Source organism: Colossoma macropomum, unplaced genomic scaffold (assembly GCF_904425465.1).
Source record: "Colossoma macropomum unplaced genomic scaffold, Colossoma_macropomum, whole genome shotgun sequence".
Lineage (NCBI taxonomy): Eukaryota > Metazoa > Chordata > Actinopteri > Characiformes > Serrasalmidae > Colossoma > Colossoma macropomum.
Window position 1 is genome coordinate 20,257,700 of NW_023494806.1, and position 25,525 is coordinate 20,283,224.

Consider the following 25,525-nt stretch of genomic DNA (forward strand, 5'->3'; position numbering starts at 1 on the left):
AAACTTCTGGAAACACATAAAATCCAGTGACCCCCAGTCACTCCACTATAACGCACTGGCTGGTCAGGAGCTGAACATCGACAGGAGTCCCCTGAGCCAGCTGGTCCTGAGTCTCAGTGACCTACAACCAAATGATATCACTAACACCAATCAGCCTGACCACACACTCGCCCAGAAAATCAGACCCAATCAGATTATCACCAAACAAAAACAAAACTACATCACCCACTGGACTGAGACCACACATCAACAGCACAAGCTTCAGTGCTACCCGGCCCTAAATCGAGATTATACTTCAGCACCGCACCTCACAGCAATTACAGACAGAAAACTGAGGAGAGTGCTGACCATGTACAGACTCAGCGAGCACAGCCTGGCCATCGCAGACAGACCTGGTCACCCAGAGAGGCCAGACTGTGCTCTCACTGTGAGCTCTCAGACAGAGCTGGTCACTCAGAGAGGCCAGACTGTGCTCTGACTGTGAGCTCTCAGACAGAGCTGGTCACTCAGAGAGGCCAGACTGTGCTCTCACTGTGAGCCCTCAGACAGAGCTGGTCACTCAGAGAGGCCAGACTGTGCTCTCACTGTGAGTCTCAGTGGTGGAGACGGAGCTGCACTTCCTCACAGAGCTGCTCGAGATACGACTCCATTAGAAAGGAGTTCTATGGGAAGGTGAGCAGCGTCTGTCCTGAGTTTCAGCTCTGCAGTGACTCTGAGAAACTGCCGTACGTGTTGGGAGAGACGAGCGAGTTGATCACACACACAGCGAGATACGTGACCGCCTATCACAACCTGAGGGACGACCAGTGAGGAAAACCAAATAAGTGTATTGATTATCATTGATTATTATATATCCTGAAATAAAGCAACTCTTTTATTTTCCTTTTCTCTTTCTTTGATTACTAATAACCCTGTAAATAACTAAAGCTAGATAGAAAGAGAGGGAGAGAGAGAGACAGACAGACAGAGAGAGAGAGAGAGAGAGAGCGAGAGACAGAGAGAGAGAGAGAGAGAGAGAGAGAGAGAGAGGACAGAGAGAGAGAGAGAGAGAGGAAGAGAGAGAGAGAGAGAGACTCTGTTGTGCTGAGCTCTGTATGCAGGATCATGCTTCGTTCTCTTACTGTTTAAACTCACATTGCTCTGTGGACATCTTTACATGCTAATGCTACACACTGTGCATGCTAATGCTACATGCTCTCCATGCTAATTAGTGTCCTGAGAGAAGAGAACTAATGATCCTGAACACAAACCTTCCAGAAATAACCTCCTAACACAGAAATGACTAAACAACATCAACAAATCCCAACATTACTAACATACAGCTGTTCCTGAGGAGAGAGAGCGGAGCGATTCTCCAGATCGGCTACCTAAAGTTAGTTCTACGGCTGTTCCTGACAGGAAAGAGAGCGGAGCGATCCTCTAGATCAGCTACCTAACGTTAGCTCTACGGCTGTTCCTGATGAGAGAGAGCGGAACGATCCTCTAGATCAGCTACCTAACGTTAGCTCTACAGCTATTCCTGACGAGAGAGCGGAGCGATCCTCCAGATCAGCTACCTAACGTTAGCTCTACGGCTGTTCCTGACAGGAAAGAGAGCGGAGCGATCCTCTAGATCAGCTACCTAATGTTAGCTCTACGGCTGTTCCTGACGGGAGAGCGGAGTGATCCTCCAGATCGGCTACCTAACGTTAGCTCTACGGCTGTTCCTGACAGGAAAGAGAGCGGAGCGATCCTCCAGATCGGCTACCTAACGTTAGCTCTACGGCTGTTCCTGATGAGAGAGCGGAGTGATCCTCCAGATCGGCTACCTAACGTTAGCTCTACGGCTGTTCCTGACAGGAAAGAGAGCGGAGCGATCCTCCAGATCGGCTACCTAACGTTAGCTCTACGGCTGTTCCTGACAGAAAAGGGAGTGGAGCGATCCTCCTGATCGGCTACCTAACGTTAGCTCTACGGCTGTTCCTGACAGGAAAGAGAGCGGAGCGATCCTCTAGATCAGCTACCTAACGTTAGCTCTATGGCTGTTTCTGACAAGAGAGAGCGGAGCGATCCTCCAGATCGGCTACCTAACGTTAGCTCTACAGCTATTCCTGACGAGAGAGCGGAGCGATCCTCCAGATCGGCTACCTAATGTTAGCTCTACGGCTGTTCCTGACAGGAAAGAGAGCGGAGCGATCCTCTAGATCAGCTACCTAACGTTAGCTCTACGGCTGTTTCTGACGAGAGAGAGCGGAGCGATCCTCCAGATCGGCTACCTAACGTTAGCTCTACGGCTGTTCCTGACAGGAAAGAGAGCGGAGCGATTCTCCAGATCGGCTACCTAACGTTAGCTCTATGGCTGTTCCTGACAGGAAAGACAGCGGAGCGATCCTCCAGATCAGCTACCTAACGTTAGCTCTACGGCTGTTCCTGACGAGAGAGAGCGGAGCGATTCTCCAGATTGGCTACCTAAAGTTAGTTCTACGGCTGTTCCTGACAGGAAAGAGAGCGGAGCGATCCTCTAGATCAGCTACCTAATGTTAGCTCTATGGCTGTTCCTGATGAGAGAGCGGAGCGATCCTCCAGATCGGCTACCTAATGTTAGCTCTACGGCTGTTCCTGACGGGAGAGAGCGGAGTGATCCTCCAGATCGGCTACCTAACGTTAGCTCTACAGCTGTTCCTGACGGGAGAGAGCGGAGTGATCCTCCAGATCGGCTACCTAACGTTAGCTCTACGGCTGTTCCTGACGGGAGAGAGCGGAGTGATCCTCCAGATCGGCTACCTAACGTTAGCTCTACAGCTGTTCCTGACGGGAGAGAGCGGAGTGATCCTCCAGATTGGCTAGATAACCAGCTAGCTAACGTTAGCTCAATGGTTATTCCTTTATTACTTTTGATCTAAAGCTAATAGAACTATAATATCATTAAAGTAGAAAAAAATAAACTTTGTATTGATTTTCCTCTTGAGTTCAATTTGTTTGTGAGGTTTTAAGTACCAAAACAGTCTCATTCATTTCTACGTGAACATTTCCCAACATTTCTTCTTCTCTTATTTCTGTATCTTTAAGACTTGGATACTGTATGTAAATGAGCTCTGTTCTGATAGGCCCTTTTCACATTTCTGAATGTTTTCTGCTAGAAGTGCTCGTTGCAACTAATGCTGCTTCTGCTAAAGCAACAACAGCAACGGTGATGAGCAGCGTGTGTCCAGCTCACTGGAGTGTTTGAGCTTGAAGGCAAAACAGCCTCATCTGGACACTGAACACCTTTAAACCAGTTTAAACGCTGTTAGCTCCACTGCACTTCGCTAACTCCACTCCAGTATTCTACTCTGATTTTTAATGTAATGATTCTCCTCTTTTAAACTCTATTGTTTTTATCATGCTTCAATCATGTTTTTAATTTCTTTCCTCCTTTAAGTTGTTATCTTTGTGTTTCATCACTTGTGAAGCTGTTTGAGTGACCACAGTGTGTATAAATAAACCCGCCCAGCCTCGTCTGAGTTTCAGTGGTTTGTCAGCTGATGATGAGCAGAGGAAAGTGGGTTTGTTAATAAAGTTACTAAAGGAATAAACCTTTTCATACGGAGTAAAAAGCCCTCTGTGTCAGTGTTTCAGCGCCGCTGACGTTACACTGAGTGCAGTTTGTGGTTTAAAGTTGCTGCTACAGGCGCTTTCATTTCTCCCTCGAAGCCGTCGGTGTCTGACAGAGCGAGAGCTCAGCAGGTGGACGTTCTTCACTGGAGCCGGCGTTTGTGTGAAACGTCTATAATGGCGCTACAGACCCTGACGACCCGGCCCCCCCGGCCCCCCCTGCTGGTGTGTGTGCGTGTTTAGCTTCCTGCCAACTGGTTTATCGTTAGCGAGCTGTTTAAGCATCTCCAGCTAACATGGCTAATCCAGCGCTTTGGTTATAGTTATTTTATCCTCCATTGATTTCTCTCTCTGTAGACGTAGCTGACGCTACTGTGCTCTGACAGCTGTTAAGGAATTTTTACACTAATCGTTTATGTCCTGTATTTAGTTTGGACTCCGCATCGGTGTGTGTTTGGTTCTCCGACAGTTCTGGACTCATCCTCGAATTTCAGTCTCAGCAACTCTGACAGAGATAAAGTGACCCTCCTGTCTGTGGTGCTGAGGTGATACGAGCGCCTGTGTTTCTGACGTTGGTAACTGTCTGTGAAGCAATAGCGGAACTTGTTTTACCCAGCATTCTCTTGTGAAAAGGGCCTGCCTTGGCTGCCCTTTTGGCTGCCTTGTATTGCTACTCATTCAGAAAGCAGACCAGGATGAAACACTCCTTATAACTTCAGCATTGATGGGCGGGGCTAAACTGCTGTAGGCCACATTGGTAGATATGTGTAAACGTATGTTGTGTAGTATCGTTGTTGTTGTTATTAAACTATAAGCATTATAATTACCATTAATGACAATAACAACAATAACATCAATGATTATAATAAAATTAAAAAAAAATAAATAAAAAAACAAACGCAACGCTATTTCAAAGAACCCATGAGCTTGTCTGGGACGTCCTCATTTGTTTTTATTTATTTATTTGCTTGCATTTACAAACCTGAGCGGTATAAATATTTATTTATTTAAAATAGATGTAAATGAATCAACAGTGTTTGCGCTGTGTCCTCCTGCGCGCATGCGCACCGCCTCTCTTCCGTGTTTCCGCCCCACTTCCTCCTCCGAGTGTCGACGAACTTCTTATTTTTACTTTTTCTGATTTTATTAAGCTGCTGTTTTACTTTATCGCAGCTCGTTGTCGGCGGTCAGAGCGGGTTTTGTGACGCTGCTGTGAGTTTCGGAGGGTCGGAAATGTCTAAGCCGCCGCCTAAACCAGCTAAACCAGGTAAAACCGAGCTCAGAAACTCGATTAAACTCTGTTTTAAGGGTTAAAGTTCACGAAAACGGCGCTGCTGATTGGGTTCACTGATCTGCACGACGGTCTAAGCTCATAAAGCTCGGAACTGCAGGCGATGTGCTGAAATTAGCCTCGTATTTGGAATTTTCCGTTCCACCTTAAATGGTACAGCAGCTACATTAAGGCGCCTCAGGCCAGTTCGGCGCCTTAATGTAGCTGCTGTACCATTTAAGGTGGAACGGAAAATTCCAATGAGGGCTGGTGAATACACACCCAGAATCACACTAAGGTTAACAGTACGGCCGCTGTTGGTCTGTTTGAAGTACATTTACAGGATTTATCTCCTTATAGTTCTTATAGTAGAGCTGAAAGGGTTATTTAGTGCTGTGATGTCTGTAATAATCTGAACTGTATGATGTTGCTGTAGTGCTCCTTTAAGGGTTAGGCTGTCTTATTCTGGTGTATGTCTGTCTTAAAAAAGTGCTTGTTCAGTGTTTTCAGTGTCCACCCTTCACTCTGCACTGCATGCCCATTTTCGGAGTGTGAGTGGCCGTGTAGGCTCTACTTCCCCAATTACAGCTCTAAACCGTCGGCTCATACTGACTGTGGACATGCTGGGCTTGGGTGGGCATGGGGGGCTCTGAGCCTACGGTAGTGTGGTGTGTTTTACCCGTAAAGAAGGGGTTGTTTAGGGACTGTAGAGTGGTGGGTGGGGGCAGTGGTGGGGTTGAGGGGGTAGGTTGAGGATAGAGCAGGTTTGGGCGTGTTTAATGAGCTTTCTCTCTCTCAGACACGCAGCGAGTCAATGACTTCACCCATTCTGTGTGTGTGTGTGTGTGTGTGTGTGTGTGTGTGTGTGTGTGTGTGTGTGTGTGTGTGTTCTGCTCTAACAGGTCAGGTGAAAGTGTTCAGGGCTTTATTCACCTTTGACCCACGGACGGTGAGTTACCTGTTTGAACCTCCATATCTGTCTGATTTACACCCTAACTGAGGCTAGCTGACCATAACTGAGCTTAAATGACCTTCAACTGAGCATAACTGACCTTAAATTACATTTAATTTGTTCAAACTGACCATTACAAACCATACATGACCCTAACTGACCATAATGGACATTAACCGATCTTAAATTACCTTTAACTGATCATAACTGACCTTAAATTATCTTTAAGCTGACTTTATCTTTAAGTGACTGAAATACGGTATGCAGTGACGGTAATACAGTATACAGTGACGGTAATACAGTATACAGGGATGGTGATACGGTATACAGTGTTGGTAATACGGTATACAGTGACTGTAACACGGTATACAGTGATGGTAATACAGTATACAGTGATGGTAATACGGTATACAGTGACAGTGATACGGTATACAGGGATGGTGATACGGTTTACAGTGATGGTTATACGGTATACAGTGATGGTCATGCGGTATACAGTGCCGGTAATATGGTATATAATGTTATGGTGAAAATGATGATGTGTCCAATTCCTATTTTACATCTGAACAAATAAATAAACACATTCCACCCATTTATAGAGGGTGACTGACTGGTGGTCTGGAAGCTCACTGATAGGTGGTGCTAACATAAAAAGGTGGGGGGGGGGACTGACCCCATCTCACCATAACTGACCTTAACTAACTGTAACTAACCCTGACTGACTCTGTCTGATCATAACTAACCTTATTTGACCTTAACTGACCCTATCTTACCAAAACTGACCCTAACTGACTTTAATGTCCTGTTGCTGACCATAGCTGACCTTATCTGACCATAGGTAATTTAATGACCTTAACTGCTAAATGTTTTTGTGTTTCAGCCAGATGAGCTTTACTTTGAGGAGGGAGACATATTATACATCTCAGACACAGTGAGTGCATCTCTCTCTCCCTCTGCCCCCCTCTCTCTGTATCTATTACCTGTCTATAACTGTGTAATAAATGTTTGACTGTACTGTGTTTGTGGCTTATAGAGTGACAGTAACTGGTGGAAGGGAACCTGCAGAGGAAGAACCGGCCTCATTCCCAGTAACTACGGTCAGTCACTTTCTCCAGTTCTGCATAGACTCACAGTACTGAGGGGTGTGTTACCGTATTGAAGGGTGGGTTGCCGTACTGAGGGGTGGGTTACCGTATTGAAGGGTGGGTTGCCGTACTGAGGGGTGTGTTACCGTATTGAAGGGTGGGTTGCCGTACTGAGGGGTGGGTTACCGTATTGAAGGGTGGGTTGCCGTACTGAGGGGTGTGTTACCGTACTGAGGGGTGGGTTACCGTACTGAGGGGTGGGTTACCGTATTGAAGGGTGGGTTGCCGTACTGAGGGGTGTGTTACCGTACTGAGGGGTGTGTTATCGTACTGAGGGGTGGGTTACCGTACTGAGGGGTGGGTTACCGTACTGAGGGGTGTGTTACCGTATGGAAGGGTGGGTTACCGTACTGAGGGGTGTGTTACCGTACTGAGGGGTGGGTTACCGTACTGAGGGGTGGGTTACCGTATTGAAGGGTGTGTTACCGTATTGAAGGGTGGGTTACCGTACTGAGGGGTGGGTTACCGTATTGAAGCGTGGGTTACCGTACTGAGGGGTGGGTTACCGTACTGAGGGGTGGGTTACGTATTGAAGGGTGGGTTACCGTACTGAGAGGTGTGTTACAGCACTGAAGTATATGTAACAGTACTGAAGTATGTATTATGGTACTGAAGTGTGTGTTACAGTACTGGAGTGTAACAGTGCTGAAGTGTGTTATGGTACTGAATTGAGCGTTACTGAAGTGTGTATGACAGTTGTGAGTGTTACAGTAAGGATGTGAGTGTTACAGCACTGAAGTGAGTATTACAGTAAGGATGTGAGTGTTACAGTACTGACATGTATGTAACACTATTGAAGGGAATGTTACAATGCTGATGTAAGTGTTACAGTACTGGAGTGTATTTCACAGTACTGAAGTGAATGTTACAGTACTGAAGTGAGTGTTACAGTAAAGATGTGAGTGTTACAGTACTGAAGTGTATTTCACAGTACTGACGTGAGTGTTACACTATTGAAGTCATTGTTACAGTACTGATGTATCACAGTAATGATGCAAGTGTTACAGCATTGATGTGTATGTCACAGTAAGGATGTGAGTGTTACAGTACTGAAGTGTATTTCACAGTACTGAAGTGAGTGTTAGTGTTACAGTATTGAAGTGATTGTTAGTGTTACAGTATTGAAGTGATTGTTACAGTACTGATGTGTATGCCACAGTGCTGATATGAGTGTCACAGTACTGATGTGTATGTCACAGTGCTGATGTGAGTGTTACATTACTGAAGTGAGTGCTACAGTAAGGATGTGAGTGTTACAGTACTGATGTGTATGCAACAGTATAGAAGTCATTGTTACAGCAATGAGGTGTCACAATGCTGATGTGAGTGTTACAGTACTGATGTGAATGTTACAGTGCTGAAGTGAGTGTTACAGTGTTACAGTACTGAAGTGAGTGCTACAGTAAGGATGTGAGTGTTGCAGTACTGAAGTGAGTGTTACAGTGCTGAAGTGAGTGCTACAGTGCTGATGTGAGTGTTACAGTACTGAAATGAGTGTTACAGTGTTACAGTACTGAGGTGAGTGTTACAGTACTGGGGTGAGTGTTACAGTATTGAAGTGTGTGTTACAGTGCTGAATTGAGTGTTACAGTGCTGAAGTGAGTGTTACAGTGCTGAAGTGAGTGTTACAGTATTGAAGTGAGTGTTAGTGTTACAGTATTGAAGTGAGTGTTAGTGTTACAGTATTGAAGTGAGTGTTACAGTACTGAATTGAGTGTTACAGTGCTGAAGTGAGTGTTACAGTGCTGATGTGAGTGTTACAGTATTGAAATGAGTGTTACAGTGTTACAGTATTGAAGTGAGTGTTACAGTATTAAAGTGAGTGTTACAGTGCTAAAGTGAGTGTTACAGTGTTACAGTACTGAGGTGAGTGTTAAAGTACAGTACAGGTACTATGTTACGGTGTCTGATTGTGTTAGGGATTGATTCTTTCTCTGGTCTACTGTGTGTGACTGATGAACCTCTCTTCTTTCCCACAGTGGCAGAGCAGGCTGAGTCCATTGATAACCCCATGCACGAGGCAGCCAAGAGAGGTGCTCCACACTGTGTATATGAATACACAGCACTTTATTATTTACACATCAAATGTGCTTAAAAGTAACAGATAAAGCTGTTTTATCTGAAATATTACAAGCAGATTTTTACTTAGACATTCCACCACAAAAATAGAGTTTTGATAATGTTAAATGTTCATAGATACTTTCAGCAGTGTTAGTATTTTAAGAAGCTGAATTTTATCATTTCATGTTATAATAAAAATGAAAAACAAATTACTATTAATGTTCCACATCTTTAACACTGTACTAAAACCGTGTGTGTGTGTAGGTAATCTGAGCTGGTTGAGAGAGTGTTTGGATAACAAGGTTGGCATTAACGGGTTGGATAAAGCAGGAAATACAGCGCTGTACTGGAGCTGCCATGGAGGACACAGAGGTAACTTACTCATAATGTACTCATATACACTCACGTGTACAGTTATGTATGTTTATTTACATTCACATACAGTAAATAAAGGCATATTCACATTTATGCACTCATATACTCAAACATTCAGGATGTGCACTTATACACATATACCTATGTAATTACACACACAACCAAACAGTCCCATATTCAGCGTTGTTCAGAAGTCTTAGACACACACACTTAGTATAGTAAAGCTCTTAATCTGAATGTGTGTGTGTGTGTGTGTGCGTGTGTGTGTGTGTGTGTGTGTGTGTGTGTGTGTGTGTGTGTGTGTGTAGATGTGGTGGAGTTGTTGCTCAGCCAGCCGAACTGTGAGATCAATCAGCAGGTGGGTTATTTTCCCTCTAACTCTGAACTGATAGTTAAAAATAAGTTCATTTATGTATTGCTTGTTTAAGTACCGTGATGTGATTGATGTGATTAGATGTTATAGCATGTACAGTGAAGTGTTTACATGTTATAGTGTGTACAGTGATGTGATTAGGTGTTAGTGTGTATAGTGATGTGTTTAGATGTTATGGTGTGTACAGTGATGTTTTTGAATGATCTAGTGTGTACAGTGATGTGATTAGATGTTTTAATGTGTACAGTGATGTGATTAATGTTATTGTGTGTACAGTGATGTGATTACATGTTACGGTGTGTACAGTGATGTGAATAGATGTTATAGTGTGTACAGTGATGTGATTAATGTTATTGTGTGTACAGTGGTGTGATTAGATGTTATTGTGTGTAGTGATGTAATTAGATGTTATTGTGTGTACAGCGATGCGATTAGGTGTTATTGTGTGTACAGTGATGTGATTTGATTTTATAGTGTGTACAGTAATGTGATTAGGTGTTGCTGTGTGTACTGTGGTGTGATTAGATGTTACTGTGTACAGTGGTGTGATTAGATGTTATTGTGTGTACAGTGGTGTGATTAGATGTTATTTGTGTACAGTGGTGTGATTAGATGTTACTGTGTGTACTGTGGTGTGATTAGTTGTTACTTTGTGTACTGTGGTGTGATTAGGTGTTATTGTGTCTACAGTGATGTGATTAGGTGTTCAGGTGTTACAGTGATGTGAATAGATGTTATAGTGTGTACAGTGATGTGATTAATGTTATTGTGTGTACAGTGGTGTGATTAGATGTTACTGTGTGTACTGTGGTGTGAATAGGTGTTATAGTGTGTACAGTGATGTGATTAATGTTATTGTGTGTAGTGATGTGATTAGATGGTATTGTGTGTAGTGATGTAATTAGATGTTATTGTGTGTACAGCGATGCGATTAGGTGTTATTGTGTGTACAGTGATGTGATTTGATTTTATAGTGTGTACAGTAATGTGATTAGGTGTTGCTGTGTGTACTGTGGTGTGATTAGATGTTACTGTGTACAGTGGTGTGATTAGATGTTATTGTGTGTACAGTGGTGTGATTAGATGTTATTTTGTGTACAGTGGTGTGATTAGATGTTACTGTGTGTACTGTGGTGTGATTAGATGTTACTGTGTACAGTGGTGTGATTAGATGTTATTGTGTGTACAGTGGTGTGATTAGATGTTATTTTGTGTACAGTGGTGTGATTAGATGTTACTGTGTGTACTGTGGTGTGATTAGTTGTTACTTTGTGTACTGTGGTGTGATTAGGTGTTATTGTGTCTACAGTGATGTGATTAGGTGTTCAGGTGTTACAGTGATGTGATTAGGTGTTACAGTGTGTACAGTGATGTGATTAGGTGTTATTGTGTGTACAGTGGTGTGATTAGATGTTACTGTGTGTACTGTGGTGTGAATAGGTGTTATAGTGTGTACAGTGATGTGATTAATGTTATTGTGTGTAGTGATGTGATTAGATGGTATTGTGTGTAGTGATGTAATTAGATGTTATTGTGTGTACAGCGATGCGATTAGGTGTTATTGTGTGTACAGTGATGTGATTTGATTTTATAGTGTGTACAGTAATGTGATTAGGTGTTGCTGTGTGTACTGTGGTGTGATTAGATGTTACTGTGTACAGTGGTGTGATTAGATGTTATTGTGTGTACAGTGGTGTGATTAGATGTTATTTTGTGTACAGTGGTGTGATTAGATGTTACTGTGTGTACTGTGGTGTGATTAGTTGTTACTTTGTGTACTGTGGTGTGATTAGGTGTTATTGTGTCTACAGTGATGTGATTAGGTGTTCAGGTGTTACAGTGATGTGATTAGGTGTTACAGTGTGTACAGTGATGTGATTAGGTGTTATTGTGTCTACAGTGATGTGATTAGGTGTTATAGTGTGTACAGTGATGTGATTAAGTGTTCAGGTGTTACAGTGATGTGATCAGGTGTTTAGGTGTTACAGTGTGTACAGTGATGTGATTAGGTGTTATAGTGTGTACAGTGATGTGATTATGTGTTCAGGTGTTACAGTGATGTGATCAGGTGTTTAGGTGTTACAGTGTGTACAGTGATGTGATTAGGTGTTATAGTGTGTACAGTGATGTGATTAGGTGTTTAGGTGTTACAGTGATGTGATCAGGTGTTTAGGTGTTACAGTGTGTACAGTGATGTGATTAGGTGTTATGGTGTGTACAGTGATGTGATTAGGTGTTCAGGTGTTACAGTGATGTGATCAGGTGTTTAGGTGTTACAGTGTGTACAGTGATGTGATTAGGTGTTATAGTGTGTACAGTGATGTGATTATGTGTTCAGGTGTTACAGTGATGTGATCAGGTGTTTAGGTGTTACAGTGTGTACAGTGATGTGATTAGGTGTTATAGTGTGTACAGTGATGTGATTAGGTGTTACAGTGTTTACAGTGATGTGATTAGGTGTTTAGGTGTTACAGTGATGTGATCAGGTGTTTAGGTGTTACAGTGTGTACAGTGATGTGATTAGGTGTTATGGTGTGTACAGTGATGTGATTAGGTGTTCAGGTGTTACAGTGATGTGATCAGGTGTTTAGGTGTTACAGTGTGTACAGTGATGTGATTAGGTGTTATAGTGTGTACAGTGATGTGATTATGTGTTCAGGTGTTACAGTGATGTGATCAGGTGTTTAGGTGTTACAGTGTGTACAGTGATGTGATTAGGTGTTATAGTGTGTACAGTGATGTGATTAGGTGTTACAGTGTGTACAGTGATGTGATTAGGTGTTATAGTGTGTACAGTGATGTGATTAGGTGTTTAGGTGTTACAGTTTGTACAGTGATGTGATTAGGTGTTTAGATGTTATTGTGTATACAGTGATTAGGTGCTATAGTGTGTACAGTGATGTGATTAGGTGTTTAGGTGTTATAGTGTGTACAGTGATGTGATTAGGTGTTTAGGTGTTACAGTGTGTACAGTGATGTGATTAGGTATTATTGTGTTACAGCGTGTACAGTGATGTGATTAGGTGTTATGGTGTGTACAGTGATGTGATTAGGTGTTTAGGTGTTACAGTGTGTACAGTGATGTGATTAGGTGTTTGATTAGGTGTTATGGTGTGTACAGTGATGTGATTAGGTGTTATAGTGTGTACAGTGATGTGATTAGGTGTTTGATTAGGTGTTATTGTGGGTACACTGATGTGAATAGGTGTTTGATTAGGTGTTATAGTGTGTACACTGATGTGAATAGGTGTTTGATTAGGTGTTATAGTGTGTACACTGATGTTATTAGGTGTTTGATTAGGTGTTATTGTGGGTACACTGATGTGAATAGGTGTTTGATTAGGTGTTATAGTGTGTACAGTGATGTGATTAGGTGTTTGATTAGGTGTTATTGTGGGTACACTGATGTGAATAGGTGTTTGATTAGGTGTTATAGTGTGTACACTGATGTGAATAGGTGTTTGATTAGGTGTTATAGTGTGTACACTGATGTTATTAGGTGTTTGATTAGGTGTTATTGTGGGTACACTAATGTGAATAGGTGTTTGATTAGGTGTTATAGTGTGTACACTGATGTTATTAGGTGTTTGATTAGGTGTTATTGTGGGTACACTGATGTGATTAGGTGTTATGGTGTGTACACTGATGTTATTAGGTGTTTGATTAGGTGTTATAGTGTGTACAGTGATGTGATTAGGTGTTTGATTAGGTGTTATAGTGTGTACAGTGATGTGATTAGGTGTTTGATTAGGTGTTATTGTGTGTACAGTGATGTGATTAGGTGTTATAGTGTGTACACTGATGTGATTAGGTGTTATTGTGGGTACACTGATGTGATTAGGTGTTATAGGGGGTACACTGATGTGATTAGGTTTTTAGATGTTACAGTGTGTACAGTGATGTGATTAGGTGTTTGATTAGGTGTTATGGTGTGTACAGTGATGTGATTAGGTGTTATAGTGTGTACAGTGATGTGATTAGGTGTTTGATTAGGTGTTATTGTGGGTACACTGATGTGAATAGGTGTTTGATTAGGTGTTATAGTGTGTACACTGATGTGAATAGGTGTTTGATTAGGTGTTATAGTGTGTACAGTGATGTGATTAGGTGTTTGATTAGGTGTTATTGTGGGTACACTGATGTGAATAGGTGTTTGATTAGGTGTTATAGTGTGTACAGTGATGTGATTAGGTGTTTGATTAGGTGTTATTGTGGGTACACTGATGTGAATAGGTGTTTGATTAGGTGTTATAGTGTGTACACTGATGTGAATAGGTGTTTGATTAGGTGTTATAGTGTGTACACTGATGTTATTAGGTGTTCAGGTGTTACAGTGATGTGATTAGGTGTTACAGTGTGTACAGTGATGTGATTAGGTGTTATTGTGTCTACAGTGATGTGATTAGGTGTTATAGTGTGTACAGTGATGTGATTAGGTGTTTGATTAGGTGTTATTGTGGGTACACTGATGTGAATAGGTGTTTGATTAGGTGTTATAGTGTGTACACTGATGTGAATAGGTGTTTGATTAGGTGTTATAGTGTGTACACTGATGTTATTAGGTGTTTGATTAGGTGTTATTGTGGGTACACTAATGTGAATAGGTGTTTGATTAGGTGTTATAGTGTGTACACTGATGTTATTAGGTGTTTGATTAGGTGTTATTGTGGGTACACTGATGTGATTAGGTGTTATGGTGTGTACACTGATGTTATTAGGTGTTTGATTAGGTGTTATAGTGTGTACAGTGATGTGATTAGGTGTTTGATTAGGTGTTATAGTGTGTACACTGATGTGATTAGGTGTTATAGTGTGTACACTGATGTGATTAGGTGTTATTGTGGGTACACTGATGTGATTAGGTGTCATAGTGTGTACACTGATGTGATTAGGTGTTATGGTAGGTACACTGATGTTATTAGGTGTTTGATTAGGTGTTATAGTGTGTACACTGATGTGATTAGGTGTTTGATTAGGTGTTATAGTGTGTACACTGATGTGATTAGGTGTTATAGTGTGTACACTGATGTGATTAGGTGTTATGGTGGGTACACTGATGTGATTAGGTGTTATAGTGTGTACACTGATGTGATTAGGTGTTTGATTAGGTGTTATAGTGTACAGTAATGTGATTAGGTGTTATAGTGTGTACACTGATGTGATTAGGTGTTATGGTGTGTACACTGATGTGATTAGGTGTTATAGTGTGTACACTGATGTGATTAGGTGTTATTGTGGGTACACTGATGTGATTAGGTGTCATAGTGTGTACACTGATGTGATTAGGTGTTATGGTAGGTACACTGATGTTATTAGGTGTTTGATTAGGTGTTATAGTGTGTACACTGATGTGATTAGGTGTTTGATTAGGTGTTATAGTGTGTACAGTGATGTGATTAGGTGTTATAGTGTGTACACTGATGTGATTAGGTGTTATGGTGGGTACACTGATGTGATTAGGTGTTATAGTGTGTACACTGATGTGATTAGGTGTTTGATTAGGTGTTATAGTGTGTACAGTAATGTGATTAGGTGTTATAGTGTGTACACTGATGTGATTAGGTGTTATGGTGTGTACACTGATGTGATTAGGTGTTATAGTGTGTACAGTGATGTGATTATGTGTTCAGGTGTTACAGTGATGTGATCAGGTGTTTAGGTGTTACAGTGTGTACAGTGATGTGATTAGGTGTTATAGTGTGTACAGTGATGTGATTAGGTGTTTAGGTGTTACAGTTTGTACAGTGATGTGATTAGGTGTTTAGATGTTATTGTGTATACAGTGATTAGGTGCTATAGTGTGTACAGTGATGTGATTAGGTGTTTAGGTGTTATGGTGTGTACACTGATGTGATTAGGTGTTTAGCTGTTACAGTTTGTACAGTGATGTGATTAGGTGTTATGGTGTGTACAGTGATGTGATTAGGTGTTTAGGTGTTACAGTGTGTACAGTGATGTGATTAGATGTTTAGGTGTTACAGTTTGTACAGTGATGTGATTAGGTGTTATGGTGTGTACAGTGATGTGATTAGGTGTTATGGTGTGTACAGTGATGTGATTAGGTGTTTAGGTGTTACAGTGTGTACAGTGATGTGATTAGGTGTTATTGTGTTACAGCGTGTACAGTGATGTGATTAGGTGTTATGGTGTGTACAGTGATGTGATTAGGTTTTTAGATGTTACAGTGTGTACAGTGATGTGATTAGGTGTTTGATTAGGTGTTATGGTGTGTACAGTGATGTGATTAGGTGTTATAGTGTGTACAGTGATGTGATTAGGTGTTTGATTAGGTGTTGTAGTGTGTACACTGATGTTATTAGGTGTTTGATTAGGTGTTATTGTGGGTACACTGATGTGATTAGGTGTTATAGTGTGTACACTGATGTGATTAGGTGTTATAGTGTGTACAGTGATGTGATTAGGTGTTTGATTAGGTGTTATAGTGTGTACAGTGATGTGATTAGGTGTTTGATTAGGTGTTATAGGGGGTACACTGATGTGATTAGGTGTTTGATTAGGTGTTATAGTGTGTACAGTGATGTGATTAGGTGTTTGATTAGGTGTTATAGTGTGTACAGTGATGTGATTAGGTGTTATTGTGGGTACAGTGATGTGATTAGGTGTTTGATTAGGTGTTATAGTGTGTACAGTGATGTGATTAGGTGTTTGATTAGGTGTTATAGTGTGTACAGTGATGTGATTAGGTGTTTGATTAGGTGTTATAGGGGGTACACTGATGTGATTAGGTGTTTGATTAGGTGTTATAGGGGGTACACTGATTTGATTAGGTGTTATAGTGTGTACACTGATGTGATTAGGTGTTTGATTAGGTGTTATAGTGTGTACACTGATGTGATTAGGTGTTTGATTAGGTGTTATAGTGTGTACACTGATGTGATTAGGTGTTTGATTAGGTGTTATAGTGTGTACACTGATGTGATTAGGTGTTTGATTAGGTGTTATAGTGTGTACACTGATGTGATTAGGTGTTATGTAAAGTGACAGAGTGATTGTTCTGCAGAATAAACTGGGAGACACAGCTCTTCACGCAGCTGCCTGGAAGGGTTACGCAGACATTGTGGAAATGCTGCTCAACCGCAGTATGTAACAGACACATCCATCCTCTCATTCATCATCTTTCCATCATCCCTCTATCCTCTTTCATTCATCCTTCCATCCTTTCTGATTCTTCATTCCTCCATCCTCTCATTCATTTATCATCACTCCATTCTGTCTTTTTGTGTCTGTGTGTGTGTGTGTGTGTGTGTGTGTGTGTGTGTGTGTGTAGATGCGAGGACTGATGTTCTGAATAATGAGAAGAAGACGGCGCTGGAGATGGCCACTAACGCTCAGTGTGCATCTTTGCTGAAGAGGAAGCAGAGCAGCGGTGAGGCCACAACACAACGACAAAAACATGCAAACTCAAATAGAACATATTTATTTCTTTATCTTTAATTACTGTAACCCCATTAACACCTGTACATAAACACATAAACCCTATTAATCCCACAGTAAAATATATTTACCTCTAACTTTAATCACCCCATTAACACCTGTACATAAACACATAAACCCTATTAATCCCACAGTAAAATATATTTACCTCTAACTTTAATTGCCCCATAATCACCTGTACAAATTACAATTTTTGTACAGATTTTGTTCAAATTTTGTACAAAAAATATTCATGTGCATATCTGCGTTGGTGTTCACTGTGTTTGTGTGTTTGCAGTGATAACGCGCACTCACAGTAACGCTGATGAGTATCTGGATGATGAAGATTCGGACTGAAAGATGATGACGAGACGTCTAGAACATTCCATCACCACACTCACTCTCACACCCACACAGTGTGTGAATCAGCCTGTATTTACTAATAGATAACTGATGGGGGGGGGGTGGGGGGGCCTGGGGGGGTAACTACCTGCTTTCTCTGAGTGTTTAATTTAAACCTTAAAGCCTTAAAGTCGTTTCACTGAACAGCCTCTACTTTAGAATCAGCACACTGCCCCCTACTGGAGAAGTCATGCAGTAACACAGAAAGCTCAGTAGAGTGTGAGCACTCCTCAGCGCTCCTCAGCACTCCTCTGTGCTCCTCAGCGCTCCTCAGTAGAAACAGATCCTCACTCTCTACATTGTGATGAGGTCTCTTTGACCCGGGCCAGTGATTCGATTGGTCTACAAATTTGTATCAAAGTTGTTTACTTCAAAATTAGATTAAATAAATCCAGAGACTAAACAAAAGCCTGAGAGTTTAGTGGTCACAGCTGGAGCGCCCCCTGGTGGCTGTGTTTATGGGTGAAAAGATCATTTTGTACTCTCTGAAAGAGGTGCATGGCTTCTGTGCTGCATGTATTATTTGATTTTCACAGAGGAAACTATGCAAATAAACCAGTTTATATTCAACATGATTTTATTTGCTTTCATGTTTTTGTTGAGCGTGTTTGATCATCTCTAAATACTGATAATCTCTAGGTTTTGAGCGCGCCTGCTGGAGGTTCCAGCTCGTTATCTCACTTCACTCATTTCCTGAACTACTCAAAAGCAAATCTTCTGTTTTAGAAAGAAGAATAAGGCAGGAAGCTCACAGGTGGTCAGGATTGGAGTCAGTGGCATTGGACTCTGGTCCAGTCTGTCTCTCAGGTCCGATCATGAGTCTATTAATAAAAATGGTAAATACTTTGAAGTGTCCTGATGAAACACAGCACGCTGCAGTGTGATCCTCACCTCTGTAGTGGCTAGCTGTGGCTAACGTTAGCATGGCCAAAATAAACACACGTGTGGTTTTACTAAAAAATGTAAATACTTAATGTCTCTTCATTTCAGCCGAACATGAAAATGCCAGTGAAACTCCAAAGCTAAACTGTAGTGTATCACTGGCAGCAGTAGCAAATGCTAGTATGCTAACACTAACATCTCCACCATACAGGCAGCTTCAGCAGAAACATACAGTATCTCACAAAAAAGTGAGTACACCCCTCACATTTTTGCAAATATTATATCTTTTTATGGGAAACACTATAGAAATGAAACTTGGATATAACTTAAAGTAGTCAGTGTACAGTTACTGTCCTCTGAAAATAACTGAACACACAGCCGTTAATGTCTAAATAATTGGCAACACAAGTGAGCACACCTCACAGTGAACATGTCCAAATTGTGCTCAATGTGTCAATATTTTGTGTGACCACCATTATTATCTAGCACTGCCTGAACCCTCTTGGGCATGGAATTCACCAGAGCTGCACAGGTTGCTACTGGAATCCTCTTCCACTCCTCCATGATGACATCACAGAGCTGGTGGATGTTAGACACCTTGCGCTCCTCCTCCTTCTGCTTGAGGATGACCAGTAGGTGCTCCATTGGGTTTAGGTCTGGAGACATACTTGGCCAGTCTATCACCTTTACCTTCAGCAAGGCGGTGGTCATCTTGGAGGTGTGTTTTGGGTCGTTATCGAGTTGGAAAACTGCCATGCGGCGCAGTTTCTGAAGGGAGGGGATCATGCTCTGCTTCAGAATGTCACAGTACATGGTGGAATTCATGCTTCCCTCAATGAACCGCAGCTCCCCAGTGCCGGCAGCACTCATGCAGCCCCAGACCATGATGCTACCACCACCATGCTTAACTATAGGCAAGAGACAGTTGTCTTGGTACTCCTCACTAGGGTGCCGCCACACATGCTGGACACCATCTGAGCCAAAAAGGTTAATCTTGGTCTCATCAGACTATAGGACACGGTTCCAGTAGTCCATGTTCCTGGACTGCTTGTCTTCAGCAAACTGTTTCTGGGCTTTCTTGTGCGTCAGCTTCAGAAGAGGCTTCCTTCTGGGACGACGGCCATGCAGACTGAGTTGATGCATTGTCTGGCGTATGAGCACTGACAGGCTGACCTCCCTCTTCTTCAACCTCTGCAGCAATGCTGGCAGCACTCATGCGTCTGTTTTTTGAAGCCAACCTCTGGATCTGACACTGAACACATGGACTCAACTTCTTTGCTCGACCCCTGTTTGGAGTGGAACCTGTCCTGGAAAACCGCTGTATGACCTTGGCCACCGTGCTTTAGCTCAGTTTCAGGGTGTCAGCAATCTTCTTATAGCCTAGGCCGTCTTTGTGGAGAGCAGCAATTCTATTTCTCACATCCTCAGAGAGTTCTTTGCCATGAGGTGCCATGTTGAATATCCAGTGGCCGGTATGAGCGAATTCTACCCAAAACACCAAATTTAACAGCCCTGCTCCCCATTCACACCTGGAACCTTGTAACTCTAACAAGTCACATGACACCAGGGAGGGACAACGACACAACTGGGCACAATTTGGACATGTTCACTGTGAGGTGTGCTCACCTGTGTTGCCAGCTATTTAGACATTAATGGCTGTGTGTTGAGTTCTTTTCAGAGGACAGTAAATCTATACTGCTATACAAGCTGTACACTGACTGAGTTATATCCAAGTTTCATTTCTATAGTGTTTCCCATGAAAAGAAATGTGAGGGGTGCACTCACATTTGTGAGATACTGTAAATGAATCTGAACTGCTGCATAAACTGCATTCAAGTAACTCTACTGGATTTAAATGATTGCTAATGCTTTATACTGAAATAAACTTGATTTTAAATCAATAACTTTCAAAATAGATTTGGTCTAGTCCAGTTCCACTGCCAATAGAGTCCTAGTGGTTTCTATTGGTTTTGACAGGTTTAAAGAAAACATAATTTCCAGCAAAGCTACTGCTTTACAGTGCTAATGATTTTTATGAAATTCAACTTGAACCAACTGGGATCAGTCGATCCAGTAAAGACTAGTTCACCATGAGAGGATGTATTGGTTTCAGTGCAGGTGTTGATCTCATATTAAATACAACTGTTTCCATAAAAGTTGTGACGCTGTTCAAAATTTAAATAAAAACAAAATTCAATGATATGCAGATTTTTTAATCCCTATATTTATTTAAAAGTAGTACAAAAACAACATATCAAATGTTGAAAGTGAGAAATTCTATTGTTTTTTGAAAAATTATGCCCATTTTGAATTTGATGACAACACATATCAAAAAAGTTGGGACGGGGGCATGTTTACCTGTGTTTCATCACCTCTTCTTTTAATAGCACCCTGTAAGTGTTTGGGAACTGAGGACCCAGGGTTTCAGCTGCTCAACAGTTCATGGTCTCCTTTGTTGTATTTTTCTTTTCATAACCCTCCAAATTTTTTTAAGTGGTGACAGGTCTCTGATATCCAAAAGGAATTTCAGATGTTGATTCGTTGGACCACAGGACACTTTTCTACTTCTCCTCAGTCCATTTTAAATGAATTCAGAGCCAGAGAAGGTGGCAGCATTTCTGGATCCTGTTTATATTTGGTTTCTACTTTGTGTTTTAGAGTTTTAATTATCATTTGTGGATGTAGTGATGAACAGTTTTCACAGACAGTGGTTTTCAGAAGTGTTTCTGAGCCCATGCAGTGATTTCCACTACAGAATCATGTCTGTTTTTAATGCAGTGCTGCCTGAGGGCCCAAAGATCACAGCCAGCAAATACTGGTTTTTGGCCTCGTCCCTCACATACAGAGATTTCTCCAGTTTCTCTGAATCTTTTAATGATATTATGAACCGTAGATGATGAAAAGCTAAAGTTCTTTACTATTTTATGTTGAGAAACGTTTTTCTTGAATTGTTGCACTATTTGATGGTGTAGTCTTTCACAGAGTGGTGGACCCCTCCTCATCTTCTGAAAGACTCCGCCTCTCTGAGTTGCTCTTTTATACCCAATCATGTTACTGACCTGTTGCCAAATAACCTAATAAAAATAAAGTAATAATAGTAGAATTAGATAAAATAGGTAGAACAAAAACCTAACCAAATAAAAATACTAAAAGTGCTTGGGCTGCGAACTAACCATATTACTGGACAGCATGGCGGCTTGTGGTGATCCACCCATTTACACACTCACCACCATGTTTTTGTTGTTCATTAATTAATTAATTGTAATCATTTGCTATTAATTAATATCCATTAATTTTCAGTTTTATCATGTCCAGTCATTCTCATTCTACCATCCAGCTCTGTCTCTTCCAAGTTCATCTTTTAAAGCCAATCCTTGATACAGACAAAACACATTACTTAATTTTGCCAGACAGCTACATACGGAAACTGTCTGTGTCGTCACATCAATAACTGAAAATTTATACGTTATGAATAACAATATTGGCAACCATTAACTTAAAAATTAAAAAAGTGGAACCTCCCAAGAAAGGCATAATTTTTGTTTCATCAATCCACAGAGTAATGTGGATTACTCAGGGCGGATTACTCAGTAATCTGGAATATTCCAGGGTCTTTGCCAACCTACAGAAGATGTGAGTTTTTTACCAGACTGTTTGCATTGAACCGTTGGTCAAATCACTGGTGCAACATAATTTTGACATTCATGGAATATAATTTTTCTTAATCCACAAAGTGATATATGAGAAAAATATTAATTTGTTCTATAGACAGGTAACAAGTTTTAGTTTAAAAAAAGTCCAAGATGTTATGTGTCTACAGGGCAAATGGGGAATTTACATAGGCTGGTATTAAGTCCTCAGTAGGACTGAGTAAAGGTGGAGTAAAGGTGAATAGGCTGGTATGTAGTCCTCAGTAGGATGGAGTGGAGGTGAATGGGCTGGTATGAAGTCCTCAGTAGGACTGAGTAAAGGTGGAGTAAAGGTGAATGGGCAGGTATGAAGTCCTCAGTAGGACTGAGTAAAGGTGGAGTAAAGGTGAATAGGCTGGTATGTAGTCCTCAGTAGGACTGAGTAAAGGTGGAGTAAAGGTGAATGGGCTGGTATGAAGTCCTCAGTAGGACTGAGTAAAGGTGGAGTAAAGGTGAATGGGCTGGTATGAAGTCCTCAGTAGGACTGAGTAAAGGTGGAGTAAAGGTGAATAGGCTGGTATGTAGTCCTCAGTAGGACTGAGTAAAGGTGGAGTAAAGGTGAATAGGCTGGTATTAAGTCCTCAGTAGGACTGAGTAAAGGTGGAGTAAAGGTGAATGGGCTGGTATGTAGTCCTCAGTAGGACTGAGTAAAGGTGGAGTAAAGGTGAATAGGCTGGTATGAAGTCCTCAGTAGGACTGAGTAAAGGTGGAGTAAAGGTGAATGGGCTGGTATGTAGTCCTCAGTAGGACTGAGTAAAGGTGGAGTAAAGGTGAATAGGCTGGTATGTAGTCCTCAGTAGGACTGAGTAAAGGTGGAGTAAAGGTGAATGGGCTGGTATGTAGTCCTCAGTAGGACTGAGTAAAGGTGGAGTAAAGGTGAATGGGCTGGTATGTAGTCCTCAGTAGGATGGAGTGGAGGTGAATGGGCTGGTATGAAGTCCTCAGTAGGACTGAGTAAAGGTGGAGTAAAGGTGAATGGGCTGGTATGAAGTCCTCAGTAGGACTGAGTAAAGGTGGAGTAAAGGTGAATGGGCTGGTATTAAGTCCTCAGTAGGACTGAGTAAAGGTGGAGTAAAGGTGAATGGGCTGGTATGAAGTCCTCAGTAGGACTGAGTAAAGGTGGAGTAAAGGTGAATGGGCTGGTATTAAGTCCTCAGTAGGACTGAGTAAAGGTGGAGTAAAGGTGAATGGGCTGGTATGAAGTCCTCAGTAGGACTGAGTAAAGGTGGAGTAAAGGTGAATAGGCTGGTATGAAGTCCTCAGTAGGATGGAGTGGAGGTGAATGGGCTGGTATGAAGTCCTCAGTAGGACTGAGTAAAGGTGGAGTAAAGGTGAATGGGCTGGTATGAAGTCCTCAGTAGGATGGAGTGGAGGTGAATGGGCTGGTATGAAGTCCTCAGTAGGACTGAGTAAATGTGGAGTAAAGGTGAAAAGGCTGGTATGAAGTCCTCAGTAGGACTGAGTAAAGGTGGAGTAAAGGTGAATGGGCTGGTATGAAGTCCTCAGTAGGACTGAGTAAAGGTGGAGTAAAGGTGAAAAGGCTGGTATGAAGTCCTCAGTAGGATGGAGTGGAGGTGAATGGGCTGGTATGAAGTCCTCAGTAGGACTGAGTAAAGGTGGAGTAAAGGTGAATAGGCTGGTATGAAGTCCTCAGTATGATGGAGTGGAGGTGAATAGGCTGGTATGAAGTCCTCAGTAGGATGGAGTGGAGGTGAATGGGCTGGTATGTAGTCCTCAGTAGGATGGAGTGGAGGTGAATGGGCTGGTATGTAGTCCTCAGTAGGATGGAGTAAAGGTGGAGTAAAGGTGAATGGGCTGGTATGTAGTCCTCAGTAGGATGGAGTAAAGGTGGAGTAAAGGTGAATGGGCTGGTATGTAGTCCTCAGTAGGATGGAGTGGAGGTGAATGGGCTGGTATGTAGTCCTCAGTAGGATGGAGTAAAGGTGGAGTAAAGGTGAATGGGCTGGTATGTAGTCCTCAGTAGGACTGAGTAAAGGTGGAGTAAAGGTGAATGGGCTGGTATGTAGTCCTCAGTAGGACTGAGTAAAGGTGGAGTAAAGGTGAATAGGCTGGTATGAAGTCCTCAGTAGGACTGAGTAAAGGTGGAGTAAAGGTGAATAGGCTGGTATGTAGTCCTCAGTAGGATGGAGTGGAGGTGAATGGGCTGGTATGAAGTCCTCAGTAGGACTGAGTAAAGGTGGAGTAAAGGTGAATGGGCTGGTATTAAGTCCTCAGTAGGACTGAGTAAAGGTGGAGTAAAGGTGAATGGGCTGGTATTAAGTCCTCAGTAGGACTGAGTAAAGGTGGAGTAAAGGTGAATGGGCTGGTATTAAGTCCTCAGTAGGACTGAGTAAAGGTGGAGTAAAGGTGAATGGGCTGGTATTAAGTCCTCAGTAGGACTGAGTAAAGGTGGAGTAAAGGTGAATGGGCTGGTATGTAGTCCTCAGTAGGACTGAGTAAAGGTGGAGTAAAGGTGAATGGGCTGGTATGAAGTCCTCAGTAGGACTGAGTAAATGTGGAGTAAAGGTGAAAAGGCTGGTATGAAGTCCTCAGTAGGACTGAGTAAAGGTGGAGTAAAGGTGAATGGGCTGGTATGAAGTCCTCAGTAGGACTGAGTAAAGGTGGAGTAAAGGTGAATAGGCTGGTATGTAGTCCTCAGTAGGATGGAGTGGAGGTGAATGGGCTGGTATGAAGTCCTCAGTAGGACTGAGTAAAGGTGGAGTAAAGGTGAATAGGCTGGTATGAAGTCCTCAGTATGATGGAGTGGAGGTGAATGGGCTGGTATGAAGTCCTCAGTAGGATGGAGTGGAGGTGAATGGGCTGGTATGAAGTCCTCAGTAGGATGGAGTGGAGGTGAATGGGCTGGTATGTAGTCCTCAGTAGGATGGAGTGGAGGTGAATGGGCTGGTATGTAGTCCTCAGTAGGATGGAGTAAAGGTGAATGGGCTGGTACGAAGTCCTCAGTAGGACTGAGTAAAGGTGGAGTAAAGGTGAATGGGCTGGTATGTAGTCCTCAGTAGGATGAAGTGGAGGTGAAAAGGCTGGTATTAAGTCTTAAGGAGGACTGAGTAAAGGGGAGTAAGTCAAAGTCAAGTCAAAGTTTATTTATATAGCGCTTTTTACAGCAGGTGTGTCACAAAGCAGCTTTACAGATAAATCCGGGTCTGAGCCCCCATGAGTGTCGCCAATGACGACAGTGGCACGGAAAATCTCCCTAAGAGCAACAGGAAGAAACCTTGAGAGGAACCAAGACTCAGAAGGGGAACCCATCCTCCTCTGGTCGACACCGGATAGTGAACAGCGTTAGTATAAAGTATTAGAATACAAAAAGGGGAAAACAGGCGGAGCAACGGTTAAATAGGGAGTTTG

General features: G+C 42.1%; 2 protein-coding genes across 2 annotated transcripts; both read left to right on the plus strand.

Annotated features, from left to right (window-relative positions):
* Positions 1-4,638: 4,638 nt before the first annotated feature.
* On the plus strand, positions 4,639-18,160 carry ostf1 (osteoclast stimulating factor 1). Its single transcript, XM_036598446.1, has 10 exons — positions 4,639-4,840; positions 5,746-5,792; positions 6,676-6,726; positions 6,829-6,892; positions 8,920-8,973; positions 9,266-9,373; positions 9,685-9,734; positions 16,771-16,849; positions 17,038-17,136; positions 17,482-18,160. Exons 1-10 carry the CDS (start codon positions 4,807-4,809, stop codon positions 17,538-17,540), a joined length of 645 nt encoding a protein of 214 aa, XP_036454339.1. The 5' UTR covers positions 4,639-4,806; the 3' UTR covers positions 17,541-18,160.
* On the plus strand, positions 9,749-14,230 carry LOC118827185. Its single transcript, XM_036598445.1, has 5 exons — positions 9,749-9,890; positions 13,093-13,620; positions 13,659-13,670; positions 13,701-14,095; positions 14,156-14,230. The coding sequence occupies exons 1-4, from the start codon at positions 9,787-9,789 to the stop codon at positions 14,089-14,091; spliced, it is 1,035 nt and encodes a 344-aa protein (XP_036454338.1). The 5' UTR covers positions 9,749-9,786; the 3' UTR covers positions 14,092-14,095; positions 14,156-14,230.
* Positions 18,161-25,525: the final 7,365 nt, after the last annotated feature.